A 21,537-nucleotide genomic window follows, 5' to 3' on the forward strand; every position below is an offset into this window, starting at 1 on the left:
CATTATCATTGGGGAAAACACTTAAGCCCCTTCGTTTTCAGCTTAAACTGTTTCTTACCAAAAAACTCCTGAGTTTTACAAAAAGTATTATTCAGTTTTTTCCAATTTTCACCCTGCTTTTGTATAATTCAAATATATGAAAAATAACTTGTTTCATTAGGAAAATACAATACATTGCTGAAGGTGCAATCCATCCCATCATCCAGATCTTTAATGAAGATGTTGAACAAAACCGGCCCAGGACTGACCCCTGGGGCACTCCGCTTGATACTGACTACCAACTAGACATCAAGCCATTGATCACTACTCATTGAGCCTGACCATCTAGCCAGCTTTCTAGCCACCCTATACTCCAATTAATCCAATCCATACTTTTTTAACTTGTTGGCAAGAAAACTGTGGGAGACCGTATCAAAAGGTTTGTTAAAGTCAAGATACATCACGTCCACCACTTTCCCCATGTCCACAGAGCCAATTATCTCATCATAGAAGGTAATCAGGTTGGTCTGGCATGACTTGCCCTTGGTGAATCCATGTTGATTGTTCCTGATCACCTTTCTCTCTTCCAAGTGCTTCAAAATGGATTCCTTGAGGACCTGCTCCATGATTTTTCCAGAGACTGAGGTGAGGCTGACTGGTCTGTAGGTCCCCGGATTCTCCTTCCCTTTTTTAAAGAGGGACACTATATTTGCTGTTTTCCAATCATCCGGGACTTCCCCTGATCACGAGTTTTCAAAGATAATGGCCAATGGCTCTGCAATCACATCAGCCAACTCCCTCAGCACCCTCAGATGCATTAGATCTGGACCCATGGATTTGTGCATGTCCAGGTTTTCTAAATAGTCCTTAACCTGTTCTTTCACCACTGACAGCTGCTCACCTCCTCCCCATACTGCGCTGCCCACAGCAGCAGTCTGGGAGCTGACCTTGTCTGTGAAGACTGAGGCAAAAAAAGCATTGAGTACTTCAGCTTTTCCCACATTATCTCCCCCCTTCACTAACGGTCTCACACTTTCCTTGACCTTCTTCTTGTTGCTAACATACCTGTAGAAGCCCTTCTTGTTACCCTTCACATCCCTTGCTAGCTGCAACTCCAACTGTACTTTGACCTTCCTGATTACACTCCTGCATGCTCAGCAATATTTTTATACTCCTCCCTAGTCATCTGTCCAAGTTTCCACTTCTTGTAAGCTTCCTTTTTGTGTTTAAGCTCACCGAAGATTTCTCTGTTAAGCCAAGCTGGTCGGCTGCCATATTTGCTGTTCTTTCTGCACATTGGGATGATTTGTTCCTGCCCCCTCAATAAGGCTTCTTTAAAATACAGCCAACTCTCCTGGACTCCTCTCCTGTTCATAGTAGCCTCCCAGGGGATCCTGCCCATCAGTTCCAGGGTCCATATTCTGGTGCTCTCCTTTCCACTTCTGCTTCCCCTACCAATTCTTCCTTGTCTGTAAGCAGCAGGTTAAGAGGAGCACAGCCTATCAGGGTTCCCTCCCTACTCTGAATTCTGAAGTACAGATGTGGGGACTCGCATGAAAGACTCTCTAAGCTTATTTCTACCAGCTTAGGTTAAAAACTTCCCCAAGACACAAATCCTTCCTTGTCCTTGGACGGTATCGCTGCCACCACCGAGTTAGACAAAGATTCAGGAAAAGGACCACTTGGAATTCCTGTTTCCCTAAAATATTCCCCCAAGCCCCTTCATCCCCTTTCCTGGGGAGGCTTGAGAATAATATACCAACCAAATAGGTTAACAAGGTGAGCACATACCAGACCCTTGGCTTTTTAGGACACTAAAACTCAGAGTCTTAAAAACATAACTTTATAATAAAGAAAAAAAAGAAAAGCAGCACCTCTGTAAAATCAGGATGGAAGGTAATTTTACAGGGTAATAAGATTTAAAACACAGAGATTCTCCTCTAGGCAAAACTTCAAAGTTACAAAAAACAGGAATAAACCTCCCTCTTAGCATAGGGAAAATTTGGAAACTAAAACAAAATATAAGCTAACATTTCCTTGCTATTACTTACAATTTTTATAATCTTGGATGCTTATTTCAGGCAGGGTTTTGGATGGGTTTTCCTGCCCTTGTCCTTCTCTGTCATGGAGAGAACAATGAGAGCACAAACAAAACCTCCCCCCACAGATTTGAAAGTATCTTCTTCCCTTATTGGTCCTTTTGATCAGGTGCCAACCAGGTTATTTGAGCTTCTTAACACCTGACAGGTAAAGGAGGGATTTTATGCTACCCTTAAACTGTATGTTTATGACACAGCCTCTAGTTGGTTCCTCCAGCACTTGCACCAGGAAGTTGTCCCCAACACTCTTTAAAAACTTCCTGGATTGTCTGTGCACTGCTGTATTGCTCTCCCAGCAGATGTCAGGGAGATTGAAGTCCCCCCTGAGAACCAGGGCCTGTGATCTGGAAACTTCTGTTTGTTGTCTGAAGAAAACCTTGTCTACCTCATCCTCCTGGTCTGGTGGTCTACAGCAGACAGCCACCATGATATTGTCCTTGCTGCTCTCACCTCTAAATTTAACCCAAAGACTCTCAACAGGCTTTTCTCCAGTTTCATACTGGAGCTCTGAGAAATCATACTGCTCTTACATGCAGTGCAATTCCTCCACCTTTTCTCCTCTGCCTGTCCTTCCTGAACAATTTATACCATCCATGACAGTGCTCCAGTCATGTGAGTTACCCCACCAAGTCTCTGTTATTTCAATCACATCATAGTTCCTTGACTGTGCCAGGACTTCCAATTCTTCCTGTTTATTTCCCAGGCTTCTTGTGTTCATGCCCAGATACCTAAGGTAACTAGCTGATTGCCTACTTTCTTGGTATGAATCCCTCCTCCTTGTGTTTCTGCCCAGTATCCCACTTCCCCACTTACCTCAGGGCTTAGGTCACCATTTCCCAGTTAACCTAGTGATGAGGGCTTATAAGTAGGTTTGCAAGCCTGCTGAGAAGATGCTCTTCCTTCTCTTCGTTAGGTGGATCCCATCTCTTCCTGGAATCACATCCCATGGTTGAAGAATCCAAAGCCCTCTCTCCGACACCACCTGTGTAACCATGCATTTATCTCCACAATTTGATGATCCCAACTTGGGCCTTTTCCTTCAACAGGGAGGATGGATGAGAACACGACTTACACCTCAAACTCCTTTATCCTTCTTCCCAGAGCCATGTAGTCTGCAGTGACCCACTCAAGGTCATTCTGAGCAGTATCACTGGTGCCCACGTGGAGAAGTAGGAAGGGGTAGCAGTCTAAGAGCTTGATCAGCCTTGGCAGACACTCCACCACATCCTGAATTCTAGCTCCAGGCAAGCAGCACGCTTCTCGAGTTTCCCAGTCTGGACGGCAGGATGACTCCGTCCCCCTTAGGAGGGAGTCCCCAACCACCACTACCCATCTCTTCCTCTTGTGAGCGGTGGTCATGGAACTCCCACCCCTAGTACAATGCATCCCATGCCTTCCAGTCGATGGGGTCTCCCTCTGATCCCAGATAACTCTTCCAAACTATTCTCTGCCGTAGAACCTGTGCAGAGAGCCTGAAAATGGTTTCTTACCTCTATCTGCACTGGGGTTACATGGGTTCTCCTCTTTCTTCTTCTTCTTCTGGAGGTCACATGCTGCCAATTTTCTTCCCTGTTCTGCACTGCCCTCTCTGATTCTTCAGCATGCTGTGCCTGCAGTACCAAACACTGACTTCTATCCAGAAAATCTTCCTTTCCTCTGATGCAATGCAGGATTCTTAGCTCTCTGGTCCTTTAACCTTCTCTTCCAGTATGGAGACCAGCTTGCACTTCACACAGATGAAGTTGTTTCTATCCTCTGGGAGAAAGGCAAACATGACCTAGCCTGTGCAGGTCACAACAGCTGGTCGCTCCCTATCCATAATGTCTTCCTTCTGTGAGCAGTAAATACAACATTCCAAGAGGCTCTTAGAAGCCTGAAAGGCAAAACAACTCTGTGGGAATTCCCCGCAGTCAAACTCCCCGTTTGCCTGTCTGTTCGTTGCTCCATGTCCATATTCCTAAACCAGTGACACGTACATCATATCATCTGGGGGAGGAGGGAATGTAGAATTTGACAGTGGTAACATATGTTGACTGTGGCCCAATACGTCAAACCTGGGAACACAGACACCTAAATAAAACTGGCCTGATTTTCAAAAGTTGCTGATCAACATTGGCTCCACTTTAAGTCAATACTGTATACACACCAGGCTTAAAAGTGGTAACAGCTTAAAGGTGCGATTTTATACCAATTAATTAAAAACTAGTACAACTGTGTGTGTGGACACTCCTGTCTTTTTCAACCGGGTTTGCAGCAGTTTAGCATGCCTGAGTGAATGCACAGATGCAAGCTAAACTGATATAAGGGCCCATGCACAAGAAGCACAGCGTAACTAACCTCATTTTACTTAATTTGGTGCAACTTTTGTGTGAAGACTCTCCCTTAGGAGGTGCACAAGAGTGGGGGCTCCCTTTCTGGGGACTTTGATGTCTGCAAAATGGCATGCATTGTCCTGCTTTCCTATGGATATATTGACATGCATGAGGGGAAACCTACTCCTTGAGACCTTAGGTTGTGCATACGGAAACAGAGCTCCACCCAAGTAAGTTCAGCAGCCATTTGACAAGTGAGTAGTCTTTTCTGTCTTTGCAATCTGTAAATTATTAACTAGAAGATGCATGACTCCACAACCTCGCAGATTTGGGGATAATTCTTGGAGGGATGCAGCCCCCAACTACTGCAAGTCTTAGGAGACCAGTTAGCCTCCAACAAGCTAAAATGGACACATGAGCATATGCAATCTTGTCAGTCTTCCAGTGCCCCTGTTTAGGCTTGTAAGGGGATTTCTGGGCCTAATAAAGCTCCCAAGCATGTTGAGTGATGAAGAGGAATTTTATTTCCTCAATTCTGAAATAGCCTGAACAACATAAAGATCAGCACATGCTGCAAAGCTCATCCTTTTCCCCAGGCATTTGAAATGAATGGAAAATGGTAAGTATGGGGAATTGATAGAGTTGGGAGGGTAAGCTTGTGTGTTGGTTTGCTGGTACTGGATTATATTTAATTGTACTGCTGCAGTTTAGTTACACCTGAATAATAATTTTGTTGTATTTCTTAAAATATGTCAAGGGCACCTATAGTATATGGAGAGGCCCATTTTTAGTATGCATAAGTCTAAATAAATATTAAAACTTGTGGTGTGTGTGGGGAGAAGGAAATAGGATCTGATGGGGTTGTAAGGATCGTGAAGATGGGGGAACCTCCTGAAGTTTGCAAGAGTGGTGGAATGTCCCCTATTCTGCTGCCCCCATGTCCCTTTTTATATTCCCTCTGCTCTGCTGGAATCCTTTGTGCCTCCAAGCCCTTCCCAGCTGCTCTCCTCCTCTACACACCTCATACAAAACCATTCAGAGCCAGGGGAAATGAACATTTTAGGAAGCTGTGCAACAGAAGAATACTAAGGCTAGCAGGGAAATGGAGAGGGGGAAGACACCATAAAAGGGAGTCATACTTTACCAATTTCCCATTGAGTGGAGTAATCCAATTAACCTGATTTTGTGTCTCATTTTGTTCTAAAGCTAGAAAGTTATGCAATTTTTATTCTGATAGAGAGTGCCTACCAGTAACATGGACTCCATCACTCAAGAATTAAACATTCTAGTTTCATCGGTATATTATTTTGTTTTACAAAAAAAGAACAAGGAATTGAGAATCTATGATAGGATTTTTATTACTACTGTAAAGGAGTACTCTATTCTTTTTGCTGACTTATTTAAATACATACATAAGATTTCTCAATAAAAATTGGTTACTGTGGAGACTACTTTCCTTTAAAGTGGGTTAATTTACAAACAGGTTGTCTTAACTTCAGTCTTGGTGAAAAAAATTCTCCTCCCATTGGTAACCCTCCCTAAATGACTAGAGTTATATATTGAAAGTTAAGAAGGGCTATACTTCCTTTTAAATTTTAGTTAACAAATGAAAGAACAGCTCTCCAGCCATCATTTGACATCCTAAATTTGTCAGAGTCAATGACCCACAGCAATTTTCCTACTGAAAAAATTACATTTTCAAATTTGATTGTAATCAAATAATCTTTGGCACTGTGCATTGGATTTCAGCTAGCAGAATCCAATAACTGGGTTTTATCTTCCTTTTCCACTTGACAACAAGTAAACTCTCGTGAACATCCCTATTTGAAGGGTGCCGTAATTCAGAAGCCCCATGTCCAGTTCATTTTAAATCTGATAAACAACTACAACCCTGTACCTTGAACCCAGACTTACTGCTATGAACTTTGAGAGTGATATAACTACTTGTGGGGATTTCAGAGAGGGGCTAAAATCAAGCTTATAGTGGAAACTCAATTATAACTGGCCACTTTTATAATAAATGTTAAAATAAAAAGTATCTGTTTGAAAGAAAATGTGATATTGATAGCCACTGTAACATTTTCCAAAGCAGAGCTTACTTACAATTCTAAATATTTCACCTTCACATAGACACAACTATTGCATTGTCTCATTCCTATTCAGAGTGATGCTTACCATTTACTATTGGATTTCCTTCAGTCTATACATGAAAATGATGATACATGAAAACAAGATAATATTAACTGGGCTCAGTTCCTTGCTCGCCATTTTAAAAGAAAAATAAGTATCAGTGAAAAATGAGGAAAATGTGGACTGAAACTGAAGCATACAAAAAAGTTTCATTTTATCAGTGTTCAAACAAAACTACTTTGTTTAAAGAATTGCTAACAAAAATCCATTCATTTAAAAACTGACAGCTTAAAATTAACCTTGTTAAGATACAAATAAATAATTACCACCACTGAATTTGCATTGATTCAAGATGGTATACATGAAAACTGATGTTCAAAATAAAGAAGAAAACTTTAAGGCTACCAGCACAACCATCTAGTTATTTTTTTATTAGCTATGAATGCTGTCTGCAAAATAATTTAAGAAATATTCTAGTTACAAACATTTGTAAAAATAGAATTATGAAAATTTATGTGTAATCTACATAAGTACAGAAGAGTCCTGCTATAGACAGTAAATAGAAATGTGAAGTTTTCATTAAAAAACTCAAGCTTAAAATGAACCTCTACTATGAAACTGGAAATTTCAACACTTGTCACAAATACTAACTGAGGTCTACTAATATGCTTGTCATATACATAATAAGGGTGGGTCAATTTTTTATTTATTTCTAAAGGGGCAAAGTCTGTTTGGAGAGCTTCATCTCGGTCCCCACTTAATATCTTTTACACCATGAAACTGTCTTTTCAAAGCATGACTGTCTGCCCATTCTGAATTTAAATAGGAGTCGTCATCATTTTCTTCTAATTTCTGCAAATAAAATTAACAAAGAAGCTTTTATGAAATAATTGAAAAAAGAGACTTAGTAATATTTGCTGCACTCTATTTGTTGTGTCATGTAACACAGTAGAATCATTTGTTACCTTGAGTTCCTCCTGCTTCCGGTGATAATACAGCATCATCTGTTTTTGCTCTTCATTACTTATCACAGGTTCACGTGATGGGGCACCTTGTCCTTTCTGGAAGTAAATTGATAAAATTTATTCATGATGGTATCTTCAGTACAAAAAAAAAGTACACAAGAGTCTTAAGGTGCTAAACAAATATTTCCTCAAACAGTAAGTCTTCTCAAGTTTCATGGCTTTATATAAGGCAGAAGAATCAATGTTAAGGTTTAATTTAACTGAGAAATATTCCTCTACTTCTGGGCCCAATCAGTTACATTAAACTCAAGGGAGTTGTGAGCTTGATGATTAGGTCTGTTTATTTTATTTATGAACTGAAAAATATTGAAATTTCTATAATAGTAATTAACAAGATCTTTCAGAAAGCTTTAGCCTATACTCACTGACATCAATGGCAAAGTTGTCATTAGCTTTAATAGTGTAGGATGAGGGTAGCAATTCTTAAGGTTACAAAAAACCAAACTCAATAATAAAACATTTTTTAAATGTCTTGTTTCAATTCTATTTTTCCACAATTTAAAATTCTTAAAGATGTCTCACTATTGTCCTCATACGCATAAGAATCTTAGTATCTAAACTTGTGAAGCACATGATGTGCTTTCCCCCAAATATGTTGAATTTTAAATTCAAAGGCTAGTTTTATCCATGTTCAACCAGTTTGTCTATGCACACTGTACTCATGACACTGAAATAGTTTAATCCATGAGAAGCAATTAAAATTTACATTTTAACGTAAGTATACTTAGATTTCATCTTTAATCATAGATACGAAGGATGGTACAAATGCTAGTGTAACATTTATGTATGAAATTAAATAGTATTGATAAATATCTCTGCATATCCCAGAAACAGGTCTACATAACAAATGATAAAATAGGCTATTTCAATGACAGCAGATGACTACTCAGCACAAAAGGCAGGTTGCTTACTAAAGTGCCTAAATATGGTTTTATGTGCCTAAATTTAGGTACTCATTTTTGAAAATCTTGGCCCAGGATGTTAATGTGTAGAATACTTAAGGTATAATATCCACACATATGACCAAGAATCTGGGTTTGTTCCTCATTGGAATGAAACCAAATTGCCAACATTTCTTGGTGAATCAAAAATTTCATTCAGGAAACCAAAACATGGTGTTTCCAAAACCAAATATATGAAACTGACATTCTAGTCAGTTTCATTGTGCTGCTGTTCCTAGGGGTCTGCAGCTCTGGGGCAGGCAGCTCCACTATGCAGACTGTCCCAGGGCCAGGAACGTGACTGCTGTATGCACACTGAACAGATCACAGTCTTCAAAAGGGAGATTCTTTATCTTCATTTGGACCTCTGCTGGTAGTCCTGAAGACTGGAGCCATGAAGTCTTGGCAATGGACGCAGCTACTGAGAGTGCAGCCAGATCCTAAGCACTTAATGCAACCTATACTGATGTTCAAGCTACGAACAGTCCTTACGGCAATAAATTTCAGTTCCTCCCTATGTTCTTGAGGGAGTTTCTCTATAAATCGTGTTAACTTGTCCAAATTAAGGTAATCAGATTTTGACAGAAGCTCCTGGTAATTTGAGATACACATCTACAGACTTGATAACGAATGCATCTTTTTGCCAAATAAATCTAGCTTTTTGGGATCTTTGTTTTGCAGTATCATCTTTGTGGGCCTCTGCTGTCTGCTGACATCACTAACAGTGATCAGGATCTGGGTATATGTAAAAAATCATTTAGATCTCTCAGAGGGGACTTGAGCTACCGTATCTGGTGATCTTGAGTTCCCCCCACCACTGGAGCTGAAGAGCTGACTAGTACTGTAGCAGTACTACTAAACAATGAAGCAAAACATGTTCTATTGGCTGAGAAGAGCAATGGTGATTCATGTTCTGTAGTCACTGCAAGATCACTTGGTACTGAGAAGAATGTTAGTATCAAGGAAGCTGGTGCCAGAAGCGTATGCACTACAGGGGTCAGATCCTCAGTCATGGTACCAGGACCCCATGTGCTAACAGTAATACAGTTTAGTACTGAGAAGTTGGTACCAAGTGAACTGTGGACTGCTATATCAGAGGGTACCATGTGTATCTGGTGACCAGATTTTGCTAAAACAGCCGAGGACCCAATCTGGGCTGTAAACTGCCTTTTCGGTGAGTGACCTGAAAAGATCTTTCCCTCATTTTACTAGGCTCTGAGAAAGGTGACCTAGGCCTGTGCTCACTGTGGGAACAAAGTTCCGGCCTGTGACTGGGTGGTGGTGGAGGACTTAGCTGACAGTCTTGGGCACTGAAGGGTTTGATCTCTTTGAAGCGAGGTTGGAGTTGAGCCACAGCTCATAGGAGCATTATCTGAGGAAGAATGTTCAAGCCCTTTTTTGTCTGTTTCCAAGGACGCTCTCACTGAGTACTCTGGAAGAGTTTAAGACAGGCCACTCTCACCTTGTGTGTCCTCTTGGTGAAGGAGCAACACACTGAGCATCTATTAGGGATGATGTGCCCCTCGCCAAGACAAAAAAGGCCGCTTGAGTGACTGTCATTGAACAGAAAAGCCTCATCAAAGGCAAGGTAAGTTTTGAACCCTCCGGGTGTTGTTTCAGCCATAATCCTAGATACATGCTGGTACTGGGGAAGTCCCTAGCACAAATAAAGTGGTTTTTTTTTTTGTTTGTTTTGTTTTGTTTTTAAAGTGAGAGGGCCAATGGGTATAAAAAGAGGAAAAATTTACTTATCTTCTCACACACAGTCACAAAATACACAAGGAAGCAGACACTGCAGGGGTTCTGTCTAGCAGCCACAGTCAGTAAGAAGGAATGGAGGGATGGTTGGGCACACTCCACCCTTTATGACTTCAGGTGTGAGGGGATGCGGGGAGGGCATCCAAGGTGCAGATGCAACCCTAACGGACACTGGTGGCCAAAATAATCCGATATTGCACATGGGATGCACATGTATCAGAAAGAGAATCCATGAGGACAATCTCAACTTCCATCAAATGACATTTTTATTCCATTTTCAGTCTAATGCAAACCTTAATATCTGCAATTTTTGGTTGTTCTTTCAAAAGTATATTCTGTGGTATGGGCAGGATTTCACTGCTGACTAAAGGAATTAATAAAAACAGAAGACTTATAGTATTTGAAACCTTTAAGTCAGTTTTGGTTTTACAACCTTAAGAGACCCAAGCTGAAACTAACCAGATCCATTTTCTAAATCTATTAGAAATTCTCTTTTGTAAAAAAGTCAGTGCTGAATCATAAGTAGAGACTGACAGTAATACTCACTTTCTGTATCTTGACAATGATTTTAGTTTTTTCATTTTTGCCCACAAAGTCTGAAAGTTTGTTTGTTCTTTTTAACTCCTTTGCTGCCCACCACAATTGTGCTTCAGACTCTTCAATAACCTCAAGTCCAGCCTGTGACAATTAAAATTTGAAAGAAAAAAATGACACTAGTAATTTTTGCATAAACAGAGATTCTTGCAGCAACCTTCCAGTCAGTTTATAAAATGATCCCTCTGGGATTAACAACAAAAAGCTCAGTTAATATTTAAAATTCCCTTGGTTTTATACTCTATCATTATTTTAAAAAAAGGTTACTGCTGTATCTTCTTCCTCTGATCTCAATCTGTAGTGTCTTGGTCCCTCCAATACAGTACTGTCCTCCTCAAGTCTGACTCCAGTTTTATCACTCAAAATGTTTAATTCTCACAGGTGGTGTTATAAAGATACCAGCTATTTAAAATGGACAACAAAACAAAACCACACGAACTCACGTTAGTATGGGGAGTTTTAACTGAATATATGTTCATCTTATTTTTAATTAATTTATTGACATTTCATGTACTTTTAAAAACCATTAGAGACAAAAATATTTAGAAACGAACAAGAAATCAAATAATCACTGTCACATAAAAATGAAGAACTTCTTTCTCTTTTCTTTGGAGAGCATAAATTAAACCCAGACACTGTATATAACCCAAAAATGTTACTACATACATGAGTTCCCGACAAGTCTTCTTTATCTTCAAACTCCATTCTAATTGGATCATGTGGAGGCAATCCCATCGGATAAACAATCATTACAGCTCCTCGGAGCTGGTCCAGTGCATCTTTCACCATCTCCATATTAACACATATGTTAGCTTGAACTTGTTTCTGAGATACAGACAGGAGCCATTGTTAAAATTTAAACAAGCTAATTAAGTTAGGAGGAAAGCATCTGTTTTGCAGTCAGTTCATAATGATAAACAGTGTGATATTTAAATGAAGCCAACTGGCTAAACAGAAACGTATGTCAGAGCAAATCACTCTTCGTTCTCTTTATCCTGAGTCATAAAACAGTTGCACATAGCAGTAAACTTTTGTCTTGTTATTCTATTTGCTTTAATTGGCAAAGAAATGAAATCTCAAACATCCATTAAATGCCTGCTATGCAACTTAATAACAAAGTTTCTGCTGTAGGTGTCTATTGAACACAGGCATTCCAATAAGCATGCCAATGACTGTAGAAACTGGAGGGGGAAATCTCTTATTTTGACTATTTGTGATTCAAAAGATAAAAAGTAGTAAAAGTCAAGTGAGGGCTAGAAAGGGAGTCCTACAGACCTGATACTTCAGGTAAAAGAGCACCTGCAAATGAAAGACACGAATGAGCAAAACACAAATGGGATCTGCTCTTAAGGCAATGCTTAGCAGTCTGTGCAGCTCATACAGAGATTTGTAGCAGCATAGACATTTAATTGCCATATGATTGGAAGAGAGACAAGGTAGATGAGGTAGTATCTTTTATTGGACCAACTTCTGTTGGTGACCTGAAGAAGAGCTCTGTGTAAGTGTGTCTCTCTCACCAACAAAAGTTGGTTCAGTAAAAGATATTACTTCACTCACCTTGTCTCTCTAATATCCTGGGACTGACGCAGCTCCAACACTGCACACAACATATGATTGGAATAATCATTGCACAGATGAGAAGAAACAGGAAGCAGCTGAAAGAAACTTTTATAGTTCACTAATGAATTTTGCCTCACCAAAGTTTTCCAATACAGAGAGTTATAAAAAGGAGACTAAAAGAATGATGCCTCCTTGTGGATGTTACCAGCGTCATTTGCTGGTAAGTACAATATATTGCTCCCCAATCTGTAAGACCAAACTTGGCAAGAAAAGTACTGTATGTGTTCATTTTCATCATTATGGACTGATAATTTGAAAACAAATTAATCTCCAAACCCAAGTAAATTGACCATATTTTTAGGCACTTGGCTATAAATAATGTATATGCAAATAAAATAAAAACGTTTTCACCTTTCATCCAAAAGCAACCCAAAACACTTCAAAAAATACAATATATAAACAATTTCAACCCACTACTTACATGCAGCTCCAGGGTGAAATACAGCAATGCTATGTAATAGTTATGGTCAGGAAATGAAAATACAGTATCTAGCTGAAAATTTCATGCAGGCTTTCCTCTAGAGCAGAAACCAAATTTGCAGGATTCAATTTAGCAAGGGACACAAAATTGCATCTCAGCACTATTCTAATAATCTACCTCATATTTAGAAATGATATTGCCAAGAGGCCTCATATATATGAGCTGCTGAGATGTCCAGCGTGACCAGAATGGCCAAATGGCTGTAATCTAAAACCAGATCATCATTCATGGCTCTCGTAAGCAAGGTCACTACAAGGGGATTGCTGAACCCAAACTGGAATGCATGTAAGATGTCACTAGTGCCTAAACCTTAAATGGAATGGTCACTGTTTTTCAAATCACATCACAGAAAATGGGGAGGTAGGAGACTGGACAACAATTGAAAACAATCTATAATCAAGTAGCAACTTCTTGAGGACAAGCACTGCATGTTTGCAAAATGGTCAACATCCTTGCTAAGTGGAACACTGATAAATCCCTATCAGCGATGATATTATAGATACATCACCTGTTTTAAACAACCAAGATGGATCAGAGTCAAGTGATGAAGGCGGGAAACCCAAAACACCAGACACATCAAAATAAGAAACCAAACTGAACGTGACAGGAATTCAGGAACTCCTGACACTCTTAGTCAGACTCAGAGACCAATTCTGAGTTCTAGTTTAATACTACTAATAAAAAAAAAAATCATATCAACTAGCTGAAGGAACAAACATGGAGAGGGATGGGTGAAGAGTCAATCATGATTAATTAAATGGCTCACTAACAAATATTTCAGCTGGAAGGTTCTTTGCAATGTCCATGGACAAGGACAAGTTATATCTCCACCTCAGTCAGTGCAATAGCGTGCCTTCATAAAATCATTGCACAGAAGACAATCAGGTTACAGACGGCTATCCAGCCATCTTCTCTCCAATCTGTGCCCCAAATCCTACAGGTTCCTGAGAAATCATTATGACATGTGGGAACATGATGCAAAGAGTATACAGTAAGGAAGTTGCAAGCATTCCCCAGCACAGTGGTCACTAACCAGTTGATCTTAGAGGCTCTCCTGGTCGATCGCGGTCTCTGATGGCACAGCGTGGCTACCGCTAAGGTAGGGTCCCTGCCTACTCGGCCCCACGCCGCTCCTGGAAGCCACCAGCGATCTCCCTCTGTGTGCTGCTCCTGCCTGCAAGCACTGCTCCCACAGCTCTCATTGGCCTGGAGAGCTCTGCAAGCACTGCCCCCACAGCTCTCATTGGCCTGGAGAGCTGTGGGGGCAGTGCTTGCAGAGAAGGGCAGTGTGCAGAGCCATGTGCCCCCGAACTGGGAGCTGCCAGAGTGAAGGTAAGTGCTGTCCAGTGGGAGGCCACACCCCAACCCCCAGCCCTGAGCTCCCTCCCGGAGCCTGCACCCCATACCCCCTCCTGCACCCCGAACGCCAGCCCTGACCCCCCTCCCAGAGACAGCACCCCTGTACCCCCTCCTGTTTCCCAACACTCTGCTGCAGCCCAGAGCCTCGTCTTGCACTTAAACTCCCTCCCAGAGCTTGCAGCCCTTGCCCCCTCCTGCACCCTAACCCCGTCCCAGGCTCAGCCCAGAGCCCCCTCCCACACTGCGAACCCCTTGGCCCCAGGACAGGGCCACCCGGGGGGGGCAAGAGGGGCAATTTGCCCCAGGCCCCGGGCTCCCCAGGGGCCCCCCACGAGAGTTTTTCGGGGCCCCTGGAGCAGAGTCCTTCACTTGCTCTAGTGGGCCCGGAAAACTCTTGCGGGGCCAGGCCCCAGAGCTGCTTCTGCTCCTGGTCTTTCCTGGCGGGGGGGACCTTCCGCTCCGGGGGGGAAGATCCCCCCGCCAGCGAATTACCACCGAAGCGGGACCTGCCGCTGAAGTGCAACCCGGTCTTCGGCGGTAATTCAACGGTGGGGGGCCCTTCCGTTCCGGGACCCGCCGCCGAAGTGCCCCAAAGACCCACGGCAGGGGTCCCCCGCCACCGAATTACCGCCGAAGAGTGGGCTGCACTTCAACGGCGGGTCCCGCTTCGCTGGTAATTCGCTGGCGGAGGGCCCCGCCACGGGTCTTCGGGGCACTTCGGCGGCGGGTCCCAGAATGGAAGGGCCCCCCGCCGCCGAATAGGGCCGGCTCTAGAATTTCGCCGCACGGGGTGCGCCCTGCCGCTTGCCGGTCCCGTGGCTTCGGTGGACCTCCCACAGGCATGCCTGTGGATGCTCCACCAGAGCCACGGGACCAGCAGACCCTCCGCAGGCACGCCTGCGGGAGGTCCACCGGAGCCGCCTGCCGCCGATGGCCCCAGGCCCCCGGAATCCTCTGGGCGGCCCTGCCCCAGCCCAGAGCCTGCATCCCCTCCTGAACCCCAACTCCCTACCCCAGGCCGGTGGAAGTGAGTGAGGGTTGGGGAGAGCGAGCGATGGAGAGAGAGGGGGGATGGAGTGAGCAGGGCATGGCTTTGGGGAAGGGGCGGGGCAGATCCTGGGTTGCCCTTAGATTCAAACAGTGATCTTGGGCATAAAAAGGTTGGAGACCACTGCTCTAGCAGCAGTTGGTAAGCTGATCAATACCTGTGGCTACCAAGGGGGTGCTATCATATACAACTTTGAACCAGAGACAAAAAAATCCACAGTATTCATTGACACTTAGGTCTGAAGAAATAATGCAGCACTAATGCCACTGTAGATGTAGAAGAGCCCCCAACCTAAAAAAAGGTATCAATTGGCATGTTCATTTTAAACCTAAGGGGACTAAAAAACAGTAATATAAATCCCCATTGTTTGCAACATTTCTGTCAGCTTACGTATTTTAGAAGAATTTCAAAGAGCCATGGTTTACAAGGAAAAGTATATGAATAAAAAGTCATTATTGCATTTGTGCTTCTATGTCATAAACAAGTAGTGTGTCAACATAAAACATGCAGCTATTCTTAAAGTGGAATTGAATAATTTAGGCTTCAATCCTGCAAAGACATAGGCGCACGCCTAGTTCCATTGAACTCAATGTGACTACACGATTACATTTAAGCATGTGGATAAGCTTTGGAAGGATTGGAGCTTAAATCATCTATGGTATGAAAAAGTGATAACATAGGACTGGAAGGAACCCCTGGGTTGTCGAGTTCAATCCTCTGTTATTGCAGACCACCTCATTTCAATTACTTTAATATTTATTCAATTATATGTAAAACTGCAGCATACTACATTAAAATATATTGTTGCTCATTTAATCTACAAATTTCTGAATGTAGTTAATTTTTCACTAGAAAACCTGACAAGCATTCACTCAGAGAATGGATCAACAACAAATAAAAAATGAAGAGCATGTGGGTGGAATGAAATGTGGTTTAATCATTTAATGCAAAATTTGTGATGCCAGCATTCACTCAGAGTTTAATATCTGATCCTGTAACTCACTGAAAAAATCTTGCCACAAGTCATTAAGAAAATGATTAATAGGAGTTCCACAGTTTTTATCAGACTATTCAAATTACTTCACATTGCAACTGGAAATTACTGTCCTTTGCACTCAAATGAAAAATCAATCAGTTATTTTTGAAAAACAGACGAGCTATGTAGCATCCGTAACATTTTTGAAAGATTCAGTGTCACTTTAAAATCTTACCTTAGATATTTGTGCTTTAGCTTCCTCTACTGTCTTTTTTAAAACTTCTTTCATTTTTTCATTTGGAGCTTAAAAACAATAGATGCTTCTTTAATACAATACATGAACATTTCTTGCTATAAAAATCTGCCTAACTATGCCATATATATCTACTGTAAGCAAGTTAATTTAAAAACTACTAAATCACAAACCCAGAAGGCATCCTACTGAGTTTCACTCTACAAATTCATAATCAAGTTTATTGACTGTACTCTAAGCAAGGAACAAAAACATTATTTTACAACGGAGGGTAAGATTTAGGACATGCACTTTGATAGGGCTTTGCCTTTTAAATGGTCTTGTTATACTGAAACATTATGTAAAGCTTGACTCTCCTGTATCAGCTCTGGCTCATATTGTATGTATTATTTTCTGTCATTCTATACTATGTAAAATTCTGAGCTACACTTTTATGGGAACTAGAGCTTTGAATTTCTTGACTTTTAATGTTAAATGTAGTCACATGACTGTAACTTTAAAAAAAATAGAAAAAGAAACAAATAAAAATAAAAATAAAAACAAAAGGGCCATTGCTCCTTCCTTCTGTTAAAGGCCATTATGGTATTGGGCACAGAAACTGAGAACAAGGAAACTGTCTCTTCTGTGATCTGAATGATTACACTGCTGGCACATTGGCAGTGAGAACAAGGAGGAAGCTGCCTGATTTTAATTAAGGTAGATGTGGGAAAAGGAGAGAAAAGAAAGGGAGGGGAAATCTTCATTAAATAAGGCCTAAGGCCATCGAATGAATGAGGAGAAAAAGAAATCTTAAATAACTATCCATTCACTAAATGAGGCTGGGGTCCTGTGGAAAAAATAGTATGTGATCATGTTATTAATAACTGTATCTAGAGGCTGAATAATGGCTGCACAGGTGACCTTAATTCTGAAATTTCCTAATTTTTGAGTACTTGACTTTGCAACCTTATTGTTCTTTTAACAATTTTTTTGTGGATGTTATCTAAAATATATGTTGAGGAAAAGCAGTATAGTGTTATTTATTCTTGATTAATATCAGCATTAAGTCAAGTCTAAATCTAAGACTTGATGTGGCAAGTCCCATTTCTTGTGAGATTTCAGCCAAACAAGTAGTTTCTATGGGTTTAATTGCTGTCCAATACTACTTGAACTGCCTTTATAAATAACTTTGTAATTATGTACTTTACAGGAAATGGACTGGCTGACAGATATTCCAATTGGTATAATTTTAACTATACACTAACATCTACTTGTTTTTCTCCCATTTAAGAGTTTTGAGGTTAAATTAGAGGTTCACTGTTATGAAATTCAACAGTATGTAGTCAAAATATCAAATAATTTTAAGTTCCTCATGAAACTATGTCTTAGTTATGCTCATATAGAGATATGCATGTTTAAGATGAATTTACCATGTCCATTCCTTCGTCCAATTTCATCCTTTTTAAAGACACTTCCACCACTTGGTAAACATTTATCTGCCCATTCATCCTTTAATTTCAAATCTTCAATCTGTTCATCCGTCAGTCCTTGCATATTAGGAGGCAAGAAGACACCATGTTCTGCCAGTTCCTCCATTTCTTAAAAAACAAGGTCAGAATTTAGAAGAAAACAATGTTACAAAGGCACTTATTTGAACGAAAGGCTGAGTTTCAGCTTTTAAAGAGCTGCAAAGAGGAACTTTTGTAAGCACATATACAGTAGTGCCACCTGCTGTTTTGCTGCCACCACCTTTTTCTAATGACAATTCCTAAATCTCCTTTGCTTAATCTCACATTTTTTTGAGTAGCTGAAGGAACGAATTTGAAAAATGGCACAACTATACTTTATTATGATATACAGTTTAATAATATTTTTTTTAAATCTGATGTGGGAAGAGAACCTAAACCACAAAGGATTGAAATTTGGTTTTGACAACTTTTAGACTTTATGCTTCTAGAAAATGTAGTTGCATTATGATATCCTGATTTTTATACTGAAATGCTGTCTCTATGTTAAGTAAGGCCTGAGAAATGTTGAGAATTCTTCTCTTGACTGTAAAGTAATGAGGCATTAAAATAGTATACATTGAAATAAAGAAATATCAAAAAGCAACACAGAACCTATGACTGACAACAGAATTACGTCAGCTAAGAGAAACGCATACAAATGGGTACCAGCGCTGATCCAGAAGCTAGAAGTGAGGACAGCACATGGCTGCTGTTCCCTACTCATTCAGGAGCATGGATAGCAAAGATAAATGAGAGCTGCTTGTTCCTCTGGCCTGGACAAAGTATGATCATCAGCAACTACCACGAGGGTCCCTTTCTGTGGTTAATTAAAAAAACAAAACAAAAACTGCTCTGAATCAGGATGAAACATCAAAAACACAAAAAAATGTCCAGGATGGGTTGACAAAAATTTCATTTCAGGAGAGCCAGGAAGTTCAGGCCTCCCCATATGCTCTGGAGTCAAAGAAGCTGCTTCTCCAGCTCCCAAAGCTGGGGAAGGGGAAGAGAAAAAAAACCCCCTTTTTGATTTTCAGCAAAACCGACATTTTCCTGCCAAAAATTTCAGTTTTACAAAAGCATATTTTTTTGTTTGAAAATCATTCCAATGAAAATTTTTGATCAGCTCTACTCTGTTCCCAGTTCTGCCACTGGCTTCCTGTATGACCTTTGCCAGCTTAGTTATTCTCTCTGTGCCTCAGTTCCCCAACTGTGACATGAGGATAGCAGTACTTGCCTACTGCACATTAATAGCTATGAGGCTTTTAGATACTGTGGTAATGGGGCCACATAAGTACAAGAGATAGAATTAGTGGTCGCTTGTGTGATGTATGAATTTGGCTAGTACCTGAGCAAATACGCTGCACTTTGAGCCTGCTATTGTAGATCCTGGTGACTTGTTGCGTTAAGTCTTCCATGGAGATGCCGCATGTTGTTTCCAGCAGGAATTGGCTCTCGTCACCACGCTTCACATGGAGCTGAACCATTTCTGCGGGACAGGAAGGAGATAGGAGTTCTTGGCTCCAATTTCCTGTCAGATCAAACAGAGAGAGCGAGAGAGATTAGGGCAAAAGCACTGAGAACCAGGTAATGATTTGCTACCAATATTTTAACAAGGGACAAGCCACTTCCCTGTCAGCTGCAGCCAGGAGTGGGAACCACAGACTATCAGGGTTGAAGAGACCCCAGGAGGTATCTAGTCCAACCCCCTCCTCAAAGCAGGACCAATCCCCAGATTGCCCCAGATCCCTAAATGGCCCCCTCAAGGGCTGAGCTCACAACCTGGGTTTAGCAGGTCACACAGCGCTATATGCGCGCGCAGGGAGGGGCGCTGTGTGTAGTATTTGGGGCTCTACGGAGGCCCGTGCGGTGTACGCGTGCGGGCAGCCGGGGGCCCATAGGGGGGCGTGGGGGGAGGGGTGCGCACTTTACGGCGCACCAGATGCGGGTTGCCCCGGCCTGGCTCCTCCCCCGCCTCTCACCCGACCCGGGGCCCGGGATTCGCTCCGCAGCGGCACGAGCCGACCGCGTGTCCGACCCGCCGCTCCCCGGAAGGGCCGGAGCCTCCTGCCTGCTGCTGCAGCCGCCGCGTCCCTAGAAACCACCCGCCAGGAAGGAGGGGGCGGGGCGGGGCTTTGACCCGGGGGTGGGAGGCGGCGCGGCTCGGGAGCCTCCGCGAATGGTCAGGCCAGGCCGGCTCCGCACCTCAGCGCATGCGCCAGGGGAGCGCGCCCGCCCCGGAATCACCGGGTCAAGAGGCGGGGCCGCGTCGCGAGACCGAGCAGAGTCGGTTCTTAAAGGGCCAGTGCCGGCCTAGCAGAAGTCGGCAGCAGCTGGAACCAGCCCCGCCCGCCCGCCCGCCGGGGCGAAGCGGAGCCCCGGCCTAGGACAGGCCCTTCGGGCCCCCGAAATACTCCGGGCCAGATCCCCCAGGCCTGGCACAGCGACCCCAGGCGGGGGGATCTGCTCCCCGCTGTGCCCTGCAGCCCCTCCTGCCCTGGGGCTCCCCGAGCCCCAAACTCCGCTACCCTCGCTGCAGGGGACTAGCCCCAGCGCACCCGGGGACGCTGCCCTAAAGGCCCCGCCCCCGAGCCGGCTCTCCGCTATACCCCGAAGGTAGCAGGCCGCCTCCGGCAACTGCGCTGCCTTTATTGCAGCACTGAGCTGCGCTGCGCAGCGCCCGGCCCTGCCTTGCCCGCGGCAGCCGAGCTCTTGCCCCACGCGCAGGGGGAAGTGGGTCTCACCCTTTCTAGCCTCCTGCACTGTGCCCCTTTCAGAGTGATTGGTGCTGCCTACCCCCAAGTTTCACCTCACTTAGCTACTTGCTTACAAAATCAGACGAACATACAAAAGTCACAGCTCCCTTACTGAAAAACCGCTCACTTCTTCCTTTTTACCATAGAAATTGTAAAATACATTAACTGGAATAAAAATATGGTACTTCCATTTCAGTGTGATACTTGAGCTTGTTTTTCACTTGTGAGCCTGGTCGTTCTGGCAGGCAGTGAAGCAAGAGCAACAAAGTTTTTCTCCACATTGAGTCTATTCCTGTAGCCCAGCGGTTCTCAAACGGGGGTCACGAGCTGTCAGTCTCAGCCCCCAAGCCCCAATTCACCTCTAGCATTTGTAATAGTGTTAAATATTAAAAAGTGTTTTTAATTTAGAAAGGGGGTTGTACTCACAGGCTTGCTGTGTGAAAGGGGTCACCAACACAAAAGTTTGAGAACCACTGCATTTAGCCTGTTGTAAAACGAGGCAAATACTGTATCTAAATCAGTTGCTGTATCCCTGGCAGAGCTCTGCGTACCCCCAGGTTACACACCCCTGGTTCAGAACCACTGCCCTGTGGCACCTGTGCAGATTTGCCTAAGAGGTAGCCAAGCCATGGTGATTGTCAGTGGGGCTTGGGGCGCTGCATTCATGGCCACTGCTCAAGCCACAGCCTGGGCAGGTATCACAGGGGCAGTAGAGGAGGCAC

At 42.8% G+C, this 21,537-nt stretch overlaps 1 protein-coding gene across 4 annotated transcripts; it reads right to left on the reverse strand.

Annotated features, from left to right (window-relative positions):
• Positions 1 to 5,723: 5,723 nt before the first annotated feature.
• Positions 5,724 to 20,151, reverse strand: CFAP298 (cilia and flagella associated protein 298). Of its 4 annotated transcripts, none has more exons than XM_050961404.1 (8): positions 20,042 to 20,151; positions 19,408 to 19,590; positions 17,985 to 18,152; positions 16,558 to 16,625; positions 11,505 to 11,663; positions 10,791 to 10,922; positions 7,486 to 7,581; positions 5,724 to 7,372 (listed from the first exon to the last, which is right to left on the reverse strand). In XM_050961404.1, exons 2-8 carry the CDS (start codon positions 19,544 to 19,546, stop codon positions 7,262 to 7,264), a joined length of 873 nt encoding a protein of 290 aa, XP_050817361.1. In that variant the 5' UTR covers positions 19,547 to 19,590; positions 20,042 to 20,151; the 3' UTR covers positions 5,724 to 7,261. The 4 variants fall into 4 exon arrangements, with proteins under 4 accessions (XP_050817361.1, XP_050817389.1, XP_050817371.1 ...); XM_050961432.1 differs by lacking the exon at positions 20,042 to 20,151 and adding an exon at positions 19,999 to 20,020; XM_050961414.1 differs by lacking the exon at positions 20,042 to 20,151 and adding an exon at positions 19,987 to 20,010.
• Positions 20,152 to 21,537: the final 1,386 nt, after the last annotated feature.

Source organism: Gopherus flavomarginatus, chromosome 1 (genome assembly GCF_025201925.1).
Source record: "Gopherus flavomarginatus isolate rGopFla2 chromosome 1, rGopFla2.mat.asm, whole genome shotgun sequence".
Classification (NCBI taxonomy): domain Eukaryota; kingdom Metazoa; phylum Chordata; order Testudines; family Testudinidae; genus Gopherus; species Gopherus flavomarginatus.